Here is a 12,880-nt window from a genome sequence, read left to right on the forward strand (position 1 = left end):
ACAACAGCGCTATAAACATTATTCCGTGGTGCCCTGACATCTAGTTAATTACATTTACATGATTAGTTTAATCAGGTAATATTAATTACAGATAATTGATTTGATAAAATAGCATGTCATATATCATTTAATCCATAGTAAAGACATGACTCTATGTAAATAGGGCAGCAGTCTCTAAGGTGCAGAGTAGAATACCGGGTGATAGCCGACAGGAACCATGACTAAGGTTCCGGGAAGGGTACTGGGTGGAGGCCACTAGTGGTGACTGTTTAACAGTCTGATGGCCTGGAAATAGAAGCTGTTTATCAGTTTCTTGGTTCTAGCTTTGAAGCACCTGTACTGTCTCCACCTACTAGATGGTAGCAGGGTGAACTGGCCATGGCTCGGGTGGCTGAGGTCTTTGATGATCTTAACGTCCTTCCTGTGACACCAGGTGCTGTAGATGCCCTGGAGGGCAGGCAGTGTGCCCTCAGTAATGCGTTGGGCTGAACGCACCACCCTCTGGAGAGCACTGCATTTGCGGACGGTGCAATTTCCGTACCAGGCGGTGATACAGACCGACAGGATGCTCTTAATACACATCTACACTCTGCTGATGGAGGCAGGCCCTATCTAGCTCTGTTTAGAGGGACATGGCTCTGAGATATACGCTTATCTGGTTCCCTCCATAAAATGATTGGGAGTTTGTATAAAGTATTTTCTTACCTGCCCTCCAGAACACACCAGCCACAGTAGGGGTCCCATGGCGACACACAGGACTGGCAGTCTGTTTTCAGATGGCACGTCTGCACTGGCACCTTGGTGATCTACAGTAGTAACACAGTCCACACAAACAGCATTACAGTGGGACCTTAGAGATACAAACATGTCAGGACTGGAGGTTTATCGGAACACTGAAATGTCTGTAGCGTTGAAATTTACTTATAAATCTTGATGATCTATAGTAGCATGCAGTCAACAACGCAAACAGTATCAACATTACTTCCTCTAGCTGTAGTTAACACACAGGGTTAACTTTCTCTCTCCACAGCAATAACAACAATGACTGACAAACAGAAGTACTGTCTGGAGGTCTGTACAGAACGCTAATGGAGGACTGTACCTTTTTCTCAGTGGTGATGTACAGGTGGCTGTGGCTAGTGTCAAAGAATAGTTTTTTGTTGACGCGTTTCCCTGTGGTGTCCCCTGGCACTTGACTGTACACCTCTGGGTTGGCAGTCAGATGAACCTGCCAGGCAGAACCAGACATACAACTCAACACAGAACACCTAGCCTAGTGGTTAGAGCGTTGGACTAGTAACCGGAAGATTGCAAGTTCAAACCCCCGAGCTGACAAGGTACAAATCTGTCGTTCTGCCCCTGAACAGGCAGTTAACCCACTGTTCCTAGGCCGTCATTGAAAATAAGAATTTGTTCTTAACTGACTTGCCTGGTTAAATAAAGGTAAAAAAAACTTAAAAAAACACAGAACACTAAACACACGCTAGGCTCCTTCTCAACACATGCTAGGCTCCTTCTCAACATGCTAGGCTCCTTCTCAACACACGCTAGGCTCCTTCTCAACACACGCTAGGCTCCTTCTCAACACACGCTAGGCTCCTTCTCAACACACGCTAGGCTCCTTCTCAACACACGCTAGGCTCCTTCTCAACACACGCTAGGCTCCTTCTCAACACACGCTAGGCTTCTTCTCAACACACGCTAGGCTCCTTCTCCACACATGCTAGGCTCCTTCTCAACACACGCTAGGCTCCTTCTAAACAGCACATGCGAGGCTCCTTCTCAACTTATGCTAGGCTCCTTCTCAACACACGCTAGGCTCCTTCTCAACACACGCTAGGCTCCTTCTCCACACACGCTAGTCTCCTTCTCAACATATGCTAGGCTCCTTCTCAACACACGCTAGGCTCCTTCTCAACACTTGCTAGGCTCCTTCTCAACACACGCTAGGCTCCTTCTCAACATATGCTAGGCTCCTTCTCAACACACGCTAGGCTCCTTCTCCACACACGCTAGTCTCCTTCTCAACATATGCTAGGCTCCTTCTCAACACACGCTAGGCTCCTTCTCAACACTTGCTAGGCTCCTTCTCAACATATGCTAGGCTCCTTCTCAACATATGCTAGGCTCCTTCTCAACACACGCTAGGCTCCTTCTCAACACACGCTAGGCTCCTTCTCAACATGCTAGGCTCCTTCTCAACACACGCTAGGCTCCTTCTCAACACACGCTAGGCTCCTTCTCAACATATGCTAGGCTCCTTCTCAACACACGCTAGGCTCCTTCTCAACATGCTAGGCTCCTTCTCAACACACGCTAGGCTCCTTCTCAACACACGCTAGGCTCCTTCTCAACACACGCTAGGCTCCTTCTCAACACACGCTAGGCTCCTTCTCAACATATGCTAGGCTCCTTCTCAACACACAGGCTCCTTCTACGCTAGGCTCCTTCTCAACACATGCTAGGCTCCTTCTGTACACACCCTACATATGCTAGGCTCCTTCTCAACACACGCTAGGCCCTTACCTCAACACTGCTAGGCTCCTTCTACACGCCCCTAACTCCTTACCTTCAACACTGCTAGGCTCCTTTTTGTCAACACACGCTTAGGCTCCTTCTCAACATATGCTAGGCTCCTTCTCAACACACGCTAGGCTCCTTCTCAACACACGCTAGGCTCCTCTCTTCAATAGCCCCTTACCATCGACTCTTCCCCTAGCCCCTTAGGCTCCTTTCAACATGCTAGGCACACTTCTCCTTCCCTCAACACACGCTAGGCTCCTTCTCAAACACACGCTAGGCTCCTTCTCAACACATGCTAGGCTCCTTCTCAACACACTGGCAGTAGGCTCCTTCTCAACATTGTTGTTCAGTGTCTTTCTCAACACATTTAAGAGATAAGGCTAGGCTCCTTCTCAACATATGCTAGGCTCCTTCTCAACACACGCTAGGCTCCTTCTCACACACATGCTAGGCTCCTTCTCAACACACGCTAGGCTCCTTCTCAACACACGCTAGGCTCCTTCTCAACATATGCTAGGCTCCTTCTCAACACACGCTAGGCTCCTGCAATGGAGCACAACACAGATAAAATAATCTGTCTACCAACAACTCTCTCTATCATTGCATCCTCTCCTAGCCCCTTACCTTGTACACTTCCCCTAGCCCCTTACCTTGTACACTGCCCCTAGCCCCTTACCTTGTACACTGCCCGTAGCCTCTTACCTTGTACACTGCCCCTAGCCCCTTACCCTGTAGTGAGGGTCGTCCTCACACAGTCGAGCCCCTTAAGTTCTTACACTGCTTCCCTGCCCCTTACCTTGTACACTGCCCCCTCCTTACCGTGCAGTCATGCCCCAGGTACCTTGTACACTGCCCCTGTACACTGCCCCTAAGCCCCTTACCTTGTACACTGTTTACCTGTACACTGCCGTAGCCCTTACCATTAAAGGTGTTGCCGTCTTTGTACACTGCCTCTAGCTAGCCTTGTACATGCCCCTTGTACACTGCCCCTGCCCGTTGCTACCTTGTACACTGCCCCTAGCCCCTTACCTTGTACACTGCCCCTAGCCCCTTACCTTGTACACTTCCCCTACCTTGTACACTTGTACGGGAGCCCCTTACCTTGTACATCCCCGACTCTTCCCCTAGCCCCTTACCTTGTACACCCTAGCTTGTTGACATTAGGTGCTGGGCTTGGTGTCCTGGCAGTACGGAGTGGAGACAGGCGGGGTGCAGGTGCGGGCATCCTCCTTGGGGCCAGTCACGGTGCGGGCCTCTTCACGCAGCCCTCCAGCTGGTAGATGGTGACATTACCTTGCACACCTCCAAAAACCACCCACTCCCACACATCCCATTCCACCCTCTCCTTACCTTGTACACCTCCCCCAAGCTGTTCCCCAGGAAGGCGATAGTGTGGTCATTCTCCACAGCGATGGCCACAGCGGTCAGCAGGCCCCTCCTGATGATGACCGCCTTCGCCTGCTGGGCAAACTCTGGCTTACTGGCCAGTGGAGAGGGAAGGAAGTCCGCCCCACACTTATAGTTGTTCAGAGTGTCTTTCTGCAGAGGGAGAGAGATTTAAGAGATAAGAGAACTACTATATCCCTTAAATCAATCTATCTTTTCAAGGAGAGGAGAGATATAGCCAGCAGGATGCCTTCAGACAAAAATAAATAAAAAACTGGAAACAAAGGGCCTGAAAACCAAAGGTGTCATATATTTGCATTATTGATTAAAAGGGAAATTCTTTTAAAATCACTGACTCTGTTTCTTCTGTCTCTGTCCTTTGAAGTGGATGATAAAGGCTAAGCTACTTACGTCGATATGGGAGGTGCAGAACTCGTCTGTCTTGTAGGAGTAGGGGATGTCCACAGCTGGGATGCCTGCGATCTTGCCCGAGTCGCTGTAGCAGGCACTGATTATGTCCACCAGCCTCTCATTGATGGTGTTTAGAGGGTACATGCACAGGGCCGAATCGGCGCCGTCGTCATCCGGGCTTGCCACCATGAACAACACCTTGTGCCAGGCGAGGACCTTACCATACTGGCCCGACTCTGTCATCCCCCGGGCCAGCTCTTTACCTGGGGATGCCACATAGGCTGCCTGCACCTTGTTGTACCTGTTCCCCGGACCACAGTTGAGCTGCAGCTCTGTGTAAGAGTAGTAGTGAGGGTCGTCCTCACACAGTCGAGACACAAAGGTGAAGTTCTTGTTATCGGTGCTTCCCATGGTCCTGGAGAACAGGAAGTAGACAAAGCCCTCCTCCTTGAAGGCGTGGCGGAAGTCATGCAGGTACTTGGGCACGAAGGGTGTTGCCTGCACGGTGGACGCCTCGATGATGCTCTCGAATACCACCCAGTCGCGGTAGTCCTGGAGGATGCGTGTGCTGATGAGTTTGGAGCTGTCCAGGCTGCCGTAGCCCTTTCCCACCAGAAACACATTAAAGGTGTTGCCGTCTTTATTAATGTATGTAGACATGACGGCCACCACGGCTACACCATCCTCTATGCTAGCCACATAAGTCCTCTCCCCCTTAGAGTCACTGTAGTACAGTTGCTGCTCCACGTTGCTCAGGTTGAGGAGGGAACAGATTCCCCGGTAGCGGGACCCACAGACGATCAGTGAGCCGTTGGATGGGTGCACCAGCAGCAGCTTGTTGACATTAGGGCTGGGCTTGGTGTCCTGGCAGTACGGAGTGGAGACAGGCGGGGTGCAGGTGCGGGCATCCTCCTTGGGGCCAGTCACGGTGCGGGCCTCTTCACGCAGCGCCTCATCCAGCTGGTAGATGGTGTTGACGGCACCCAGGTAGACGGAAATGCGCCCGCTGCGGGGGTCCTGAACCACGTTGTTGATGGGCGTTATGGAGGAGAAGTCCAGGAGCGCCTCCTCCTGCAGCTGGTTCCCGGCTGCAGACAGGCATAACAGGAGGAGACAGAGGAGAAGAAGAGCGGCCTGGACCCAGCTTGTCATCTCTTGAGAAGAGAGGAGAGACAGAGGAGAGGATTAGGGGTGATGCACACTATATTGCTTGAAATGTTGTGATGGTGTCACCTAAGACATCACATGGGAGCAGCACAACAGTGAGTGGACATTCCCCTTTTCTCTATGTAGAGGTGTTTCATCATGACACAAAAACACTACAGTGAATACTACAGTAAAGTCTGCAAAGTCTGCATCAGTACAGCGATCACTAACTTTGATTTGGATGAAGAATACTACTTCAATGACTCAGACATACTGCTCACCCGGGACCAGGCTCTAATCCCGACACTCGGTAGAGGAAAAGACGGCGAGGCAGCCTGATGAAACTACGATATACAGGACGACGTGGGGGCAGCCTGACGAAACTACGATATACAGGACGACGTGGGGGCAGCCTGACGAAACTACATTGTACAGGACGACGTGGGGGCAGCCTGACGAAACTACGATATACAGGACGACGTGGGGGTAGCCTGACGAAACTACGATATACAGGACGACGTGGGGGCAGCCTGATGAAACTACGATATACAGGACGACGTGGGGGCAGCCTGATGAAACTACGATATACAGGACGACGTGGGGGCAGCCTGATGAAACTACGATATACAGGACGACGTGGGGGCAGCCTGATGAAACTACGATATACAGGACGACGTGGGGGCAGCCTGATGAAACTACGATATACAGGACGACACCTGAAACCCCACCTCTTGGGGGCAGCCTGATGAAACTACGATATACAGGACGATTTAGATGGGGCAGCCTGGTTGAAACTACGATATACAGGACGACGTGGGTCAGCCTGATGAAACTACGATATACAGGACGACGTGGGGGCAGCCTGATGAAACTACGATATACAGGACGACGTGGGGGCAGCCAAACTGATGAAACTTAAATGTAAATGATATACAGGACGACGTGGGGGCAGCCTGATGAAACTACGATATACAGGACGACGTGGGGGCAGCCTGATGAAACTACCCTCGTTATACTGGTAAATGTATCAGGAACGACGCTAGGGGCAGCCTATTCTATGAAACCTGAAAAACTGTAATATACTAGCTTCACAGAGTTGGGGGCAGCCTGATGAAAAACTACTATGCTTACAGAGTCGGGGACCTGACGTGGGTCAGCCAGAGTGATGAAAAACTGTAATATACTAGGCTTCACAGAGTTGGGGGCAGCCTGATGAAAAACTGTAATATCCTATGCTTACAGTTGGGGGAAAAACTGTAATACTATGCTTCACAGGGGGGAGCCTGAAAAACTGAAACTACGATATACAGGACGAGGTGGGGGCAGCCTGATGAAACTACTATATACATGACGACGTGGGGGCATCCTGAATAAACAACGACAACGAGTACATAAACCACCTCTACCCTCTGTTATACTGGTAAATGTACAATCACTGGAGAACAAATTAGACAAGCTAGGTTCATGCCTATTCTATCAATGGGACCTGAAAAACTGTAATATCCTGTGCTTCACAGAGTTGGGGACCTGAAAAACTGTAATATCCTATGCTTCACAGAGTTGGGGACCTGAAAAACTGTAATATCCTATGCTTCACAGAGTTGGGGACCTGAAAAACTGTAATATCCTATGCTTCACAGAGTTGGGGACCTGAAAAACTGTAATATCCTATGCTTCACAGAGTTGGGGACCTGAAAAACTGTAATATCCTATGCTTCACAGAGTTGGGGACCTGAAAAACTGTAATATCCTGTGCTTCACAGAGTCGGGGACCTGAAAAACTGTAATATCCTGTGCTTCACAGAGTCGGGGACCTGAAAAACTGTAATATCCTATGCTTCACAGAGTCGGGGACCTGAAAAACTGTAATATCCTATGCTTCACAGAGTTGGGGACCTGAAAAACTGTAATATCCTATGCTTCACAGAGTCGGGGACCTGAAAAACTGTAATATCCTATGCTTCACAGAGTTGGGGACCTGAAAAACTGTAATATCCTGTGCTTCACAGAGTTGGGGACCTGAAAAACTGTAATATCCTGTGCTTCACAGAGTTGGGGACCTGAAAAACTGTAATATCCTATGCTTCACAGAGTTGGGGACCTGAAAAACTGTAATATCCTATGCTTCACAGAGTCGGGGACCTGAAAAACTGTAATATCCTATGCTTCACAGAGTTGGGGACCTGAAAAACTGTAATATCCTATGCTTCACAGAGTTGGGGACCTGAAAAACTGTAATATCCTATGCTTCACAGAGTCGTGGCGGAACAACGACATTGTTAATATAAATGTAGCTGGTTTTTCTATGCATCAGCAGGATAGAACAGAATTGTCTCGTAAACTCAAGGGTTTGGGCGTGTGTAGCTTTGTTAACAACAGCTTGTGCGTGATCTATAATATTAAGGTGGTCTCGAGGTTCTGCTCACCTGAGTTAAAATACCTCATGATGAGCAGTAGAACATACTATTTACCAAGATAGTTTTCATCTATATTTTTTGAAGCTGTTTATTTACCACCACAAACCGATGCTGGCACTAAAACTACACTCAATGACATATATAGGGACATTAACCTACAACAATATGCTCAGCCAGAGCCGTCGTTTCTCATGGTCCGGGGATTTTAATGCAGGAAAATGTAAAACTGTTTTACCTTATTTTCACCAGCATGTCACCTGTGCAAAAAATAAACTCTAGATTACCTTTAATACACACAAATAAACACATACAAAGCTCTCCCTCACCCTCCCATTTGGCAAATCTGACATTAACTCTTTCCTCCGGATTCCTGCTTACAAGCAAAAAGTCAAACAGGAGGTACCAGTGACTCAATGTGCTCAATTCGGATGTGGTCCAATGACGCGGATGCTAAGATTCAGAACTGTCTTGCTAGCACAGACTGGAATATGTCCCACAATTCATCTGATGGCATTGAGGAGTTTACCACATCAGTCACCGGCTTCATTAAAAAGTACATTGACGACTTCGTTGTCCCCACAGTGACCGTGCGTATATATCCCAACCAGAAGCCATGGATTACAGGCAACATCCGCACTGAGCTAAAAGCTAGAGCTGCCACTTTGTAGAGGTGGGACACTAACCCAGATGCCAAATGCCTTCTATGCTCGCTTCGAGGCAAGCAACACTGAACCATGCGTGAGAGCACAAACTGTGATCACTCTCTCCGTAGCCAATATGAGAAAGACCTTTAAACAGGTTAACATTCACACGGACGCAGGGCCAGACGGATTACCAGGAAGTGTACTCAGAGCATGCTCTGACCAGCTGGCAAGTGTCTTCTCTGACATTTTCAACCTCTCCCTGACCCAGTCTGTAATACCTTCATGTATAAAGCAGAGATCCATAGTCCGGTTGCCCAAAGACGCCAAGGTAACCTGTCTAAATGACTATCGCCCCGAAGCACTTATATCTGTAGCCACAAAATGCTTTGAAAGGCTGGTCATGGCTAATGTCAACACCAGCATCCCAGACACCCTGGACCCACTCCAATTCACATACCACCTAAACAGATCTACAGGTGACACAATCTCTATTGCACTCCACGCCTATTCCACTTGGACAAAAAGAACACCTACGTGAGAATGCTGTTCATTGACAACAGCTCAACGTTCAACGCCACTATGTGACAAATAACATTTGATTTTATAGTATTTTTATCATGGTATACTATAGAATTGTTTTCATGTGGGTAACCAAGTTTAACAAAGATGCTTTATTGTTAGATTTGATTGAATTTATGGATACACTTTCCAGAGGAACTCCCACGGCTGAATAGAATAAGGCCAATAACTACATCTCAAAGCCGTACTTTGAAACTGAACAATGGCAGTCTGTCGACAGATCTTGGCAAACATTCATCATGTTCTTTCTCTTCTCCTTTTAGCAAGAGGAAATACAATATGTTCAGTAAGCCGGTTGCTTTGTTTAGTGGGGGAATAAGATCACACAGCGTCCTTTGATACACAAAAACAGCCACACACTTGCAAACAGCAGGAGGCAAACGGCATCCTCCTCCCTCGCTGCTGATTGCCCATGCTGTGGTTACAGTTTTTTTTTACAATTGCTAACAAGCGTTTACCTATACTTAAGATACTTTTTCTAAACTCTTAACATAGCCATAGCAACACACAATTAGCCAAATAGAAAAACTCTTCATTTCAATAATGCAAATAAACTTTCTCTATATACATTAACTATCAAAACACGGCAAACCCGACTCAATATCTAATCATTCTGTCAAAACACCAGCACATGTTTTCTATCCAAGAGTAACGTATAGTCAATCATAGCACAACGACTTTCAAAATACTAACAGTTGATGGCATTACGAAAACTGTATTACTTTTCATGTTTCAGTTCTACCTGCAGACAATAGACTAAATTAAATTCATTGTTTTTTATAATTCAGTTTCCTTTTACTGTAAACCACTCTACAGTTTTTGTTTGAGTGTCAAATATGTGCATTTTTGGCAACATACTATCTAAAAGTCAATGAGTCATCTGTACAATGTACAGTAGAAGAAATAGTAAGTGACAGAACTGCTGCAGTAAAAGCTTTATTAGCAACATGTAGTTTCTGCCATTGATCAACAACACATCCAACATACATGGCCTTTGGTTCAACAACACATCCAACATACATGGCCTTTGGTTCAACAACACATCCAACACACATGACCTTTGGTTCAACAACACATCCAACATACATGACCTTTGGTTCAACAACACATCCAACACACATGACCTTTGGTTCAACAACACATCCAACATACATGGCCTTTGGTTCAACAACACATGGCCTTTGGTTCAACAACACACAACATGGCCTTTGGTTCAACAACACATCCAACACACATGGCCTTTGGTTCAACAACACATCCAACATTCATGGCCTTTGGTTCAACAACACATCCAACATACATGGTCTTTGGTTCAACAACACATCCAACACACATGACCTTTGGTTCAACAACACATCCAACATACATGGCCTTTGGTTCAACAACACATCCAACATACATGGCCTTTGGTTCAACAACACATCCAACACACATGGCCTTTGGTTCAACAACACATCCAACACACATGGCCTTTGGTTCAACAACACATCCAACATACATGGCCTTTGGTTCAACAACACATCCAACACACATGGCCTTTGGTTCAACAACACATCCAACACACATGGCCTTTGGTTCAACAACACATCCAACATACATGGCCTTTGGTTCAACAACACATCCAACACACATGGCCTTTGGTTCAACAACACATCCAACATACATGGCCTTTGGTTCAACAACACATCCAACACACATGGCCTTTGGTTCAACAACACATCAACAACATACATGGCCTTTGGTTCAACAACACATCCAACATACATGGCCTTTGGTTCAACAACACATCCAACACACATGGCCTTTGGTTCAACAACACATCCAACATACATGGCCTTTGGTTCAACAACACATCCAACACACATGGCCTTTGGTTCAACAACACATCCAACATACATGGCCTTTGGTTCAACAACACATCCAACACACATGGCCTTTGGTTCAACAACACATCCAACATACATGGCCTTTGGTTCAACAACACATCCAACATACATGGCCTTTGGTTCAACAACACATCCAACACACATGGCCTTTGGTTCAACAACACATCCAACATACATGGCCTTTGGTTCAACAACACATCCAACACACATGGCCTTTGGTTCAACAACACATCCAACATACATGGTCTTTGGTTCAACAACACATCCAACATACATGGCCTTTGGTTCAACAACACATCCAACATACATGGCCTTTGGTTCAACAACACATCCAACATACATGGCCTTTGGTTCAACAACACATCCAACATACATGGCCTTTGGTTCAACAACACATCCAACATACATGGCCTTTGGTTCAACAACACATCCAACATACATGGCCTTTGGTTCAACAACACATCCAACATACATGGCCTTTGGTTCAACATGGCCTTTGGTTCAACAACACATCCAACATACATGGTCTTTGGTTCAACAACACATCCAACATACATGGCCTTTGGTTCAACAACACATGACCTTTGGTTCAACAACACATCCAACATACATGGCCTTTGGTTCAACAACACATCCAACATACATGGCCTTTGGTTCAACAACACATCCAACATACATGGCCTTTGGTTCAACAACACATCCAACATACATGGCCTTTGGTTCAACAACACATCCAACATACATGGCCTTTGGTTCAACAACACATCCAACATACATGGCCTTTGGTTCAACAACACATCCAACATACATGGCCTTTGGTTCAACAACACATCCAACATACATGGCCTTTGGTTCAACAACACATCCAACATACATGGCCTTTGGTTCAACAACACATCCAACATACATGGCCTTTGGTTCAACAACACATCCAACATACATGGCCTTTGGTTCAACAACACATCCAACATACATGGCCTTTGGTTCAACAACACATCCAACATACATGGCCTTTGGTTCAACAACACATCCAACATACATGACCTTTGGTTCAACAACACATCCAACATACATGGCCTTTGGTTCAACAACACATCCAACATACATGGCCTTTGGTTCAACAACACATCCAACATACATGGCCTTTGGTTCAACAACACATCCAACATACATGGCCTTTGGTTCAACAACACATCCAACATACATGGCCTTTGGTTCAACAACACATCCAACATACATGGCCTTTGGTTCAACAACACATCCAACATACATGGCCTTTGGTTCAACAACACATCCAACATACATGGCCTTTGGTTCAACAACACATCCAACATACATGGCCTTTGGTTCAACAACACATCCAACATACATGGCCTTTGGTTCAACAACACATCCAACATACATGGCCTTTGGTTCAACAACACCTCCAACATACATGACCTTTGGTTCAACAACACATCCAACATACATGGCCTTTGGTTCAACAACACATCCAACATACATGGCCTTTGGTTCAACAACACATCCAACATACATGGTCTTTGGTTCAACAACACATCCAACATACATGGCCTTTGGTTCCAAATGTGTAAAAATAAAACACAATTACAGTAAAAATGGCACAGAAGGGAAAACAGTAAAATGCCCCGTTCTGTTCTAATCTATACCATCTTCAGCATTTGGACACATGTTCTCGTCCACATCACATCTTATGTCGTCTCTCACTATGCACCTTGGATAGAAACGCTTGGCCTGCCTTATCCACCCCTGGCAGTCTTCAGCTGAGAGGTCTCTGCACCTTGGATAGACATGCTTGGCCTGCCTTATCCACCCCTGGCAGTCTTCAGCTGAGAGGTCTCTGCACCTTGGATAGAAACGCTTGGCCTGC

At 46.6% G+C, this 12,880-nt stretch overlaps 1 protein-coding gene across 1 annotated transcript in view; it reads right to left on the reverse strand.

Moving 5' to 3' along the window:
* The window catches only part of LOC118359253 (plexin-B2-like), a 251,134-nt gene that overhangs the window by 32,852 nt on the left and 205,402 nt on the right, over positions 1-12,880 (reverse strand). Inside the window, exons 3-6 of the mRNA XM_052480557.1 lie at positions 4,321-5,474; positions 3,874-4,062; positions 1,103-1,228; positions 706-806 (exon numbers count right to left, since the gene is read on the reverse strand). Coding sequence (XP_052336517.1) covers positions 706-806; positions 1,103-1,228; positions 3,874-4,062; positions 4,321-5,472 — 1,568 coding nt within the window. The 5' untranslated portion in view covers positions 5,473-5,474. The remainder of the gene's footprint in view (positions 1-705; positions 807-1,102; positions 1,229-3,873; positions 4,063-4,320; positions 5,475-12,880) is intronic.

The sequence above is a fragment of the Oncorhynchus keta genome, chromosome 26, assembly GCF_023373465.1.
Source record: "Oncorhynchus keta strain PuntledgeMale-10-30-2019 chromosome 26, Oket_V2, whole genome shotgun sequence".
Lineage (NCBI taxonomy): Eukaryota > Metazoa > Chordata > Actinopteri > Salmoniformes > Salmonidae > Oncorhynchus > Oncorhynchus keta.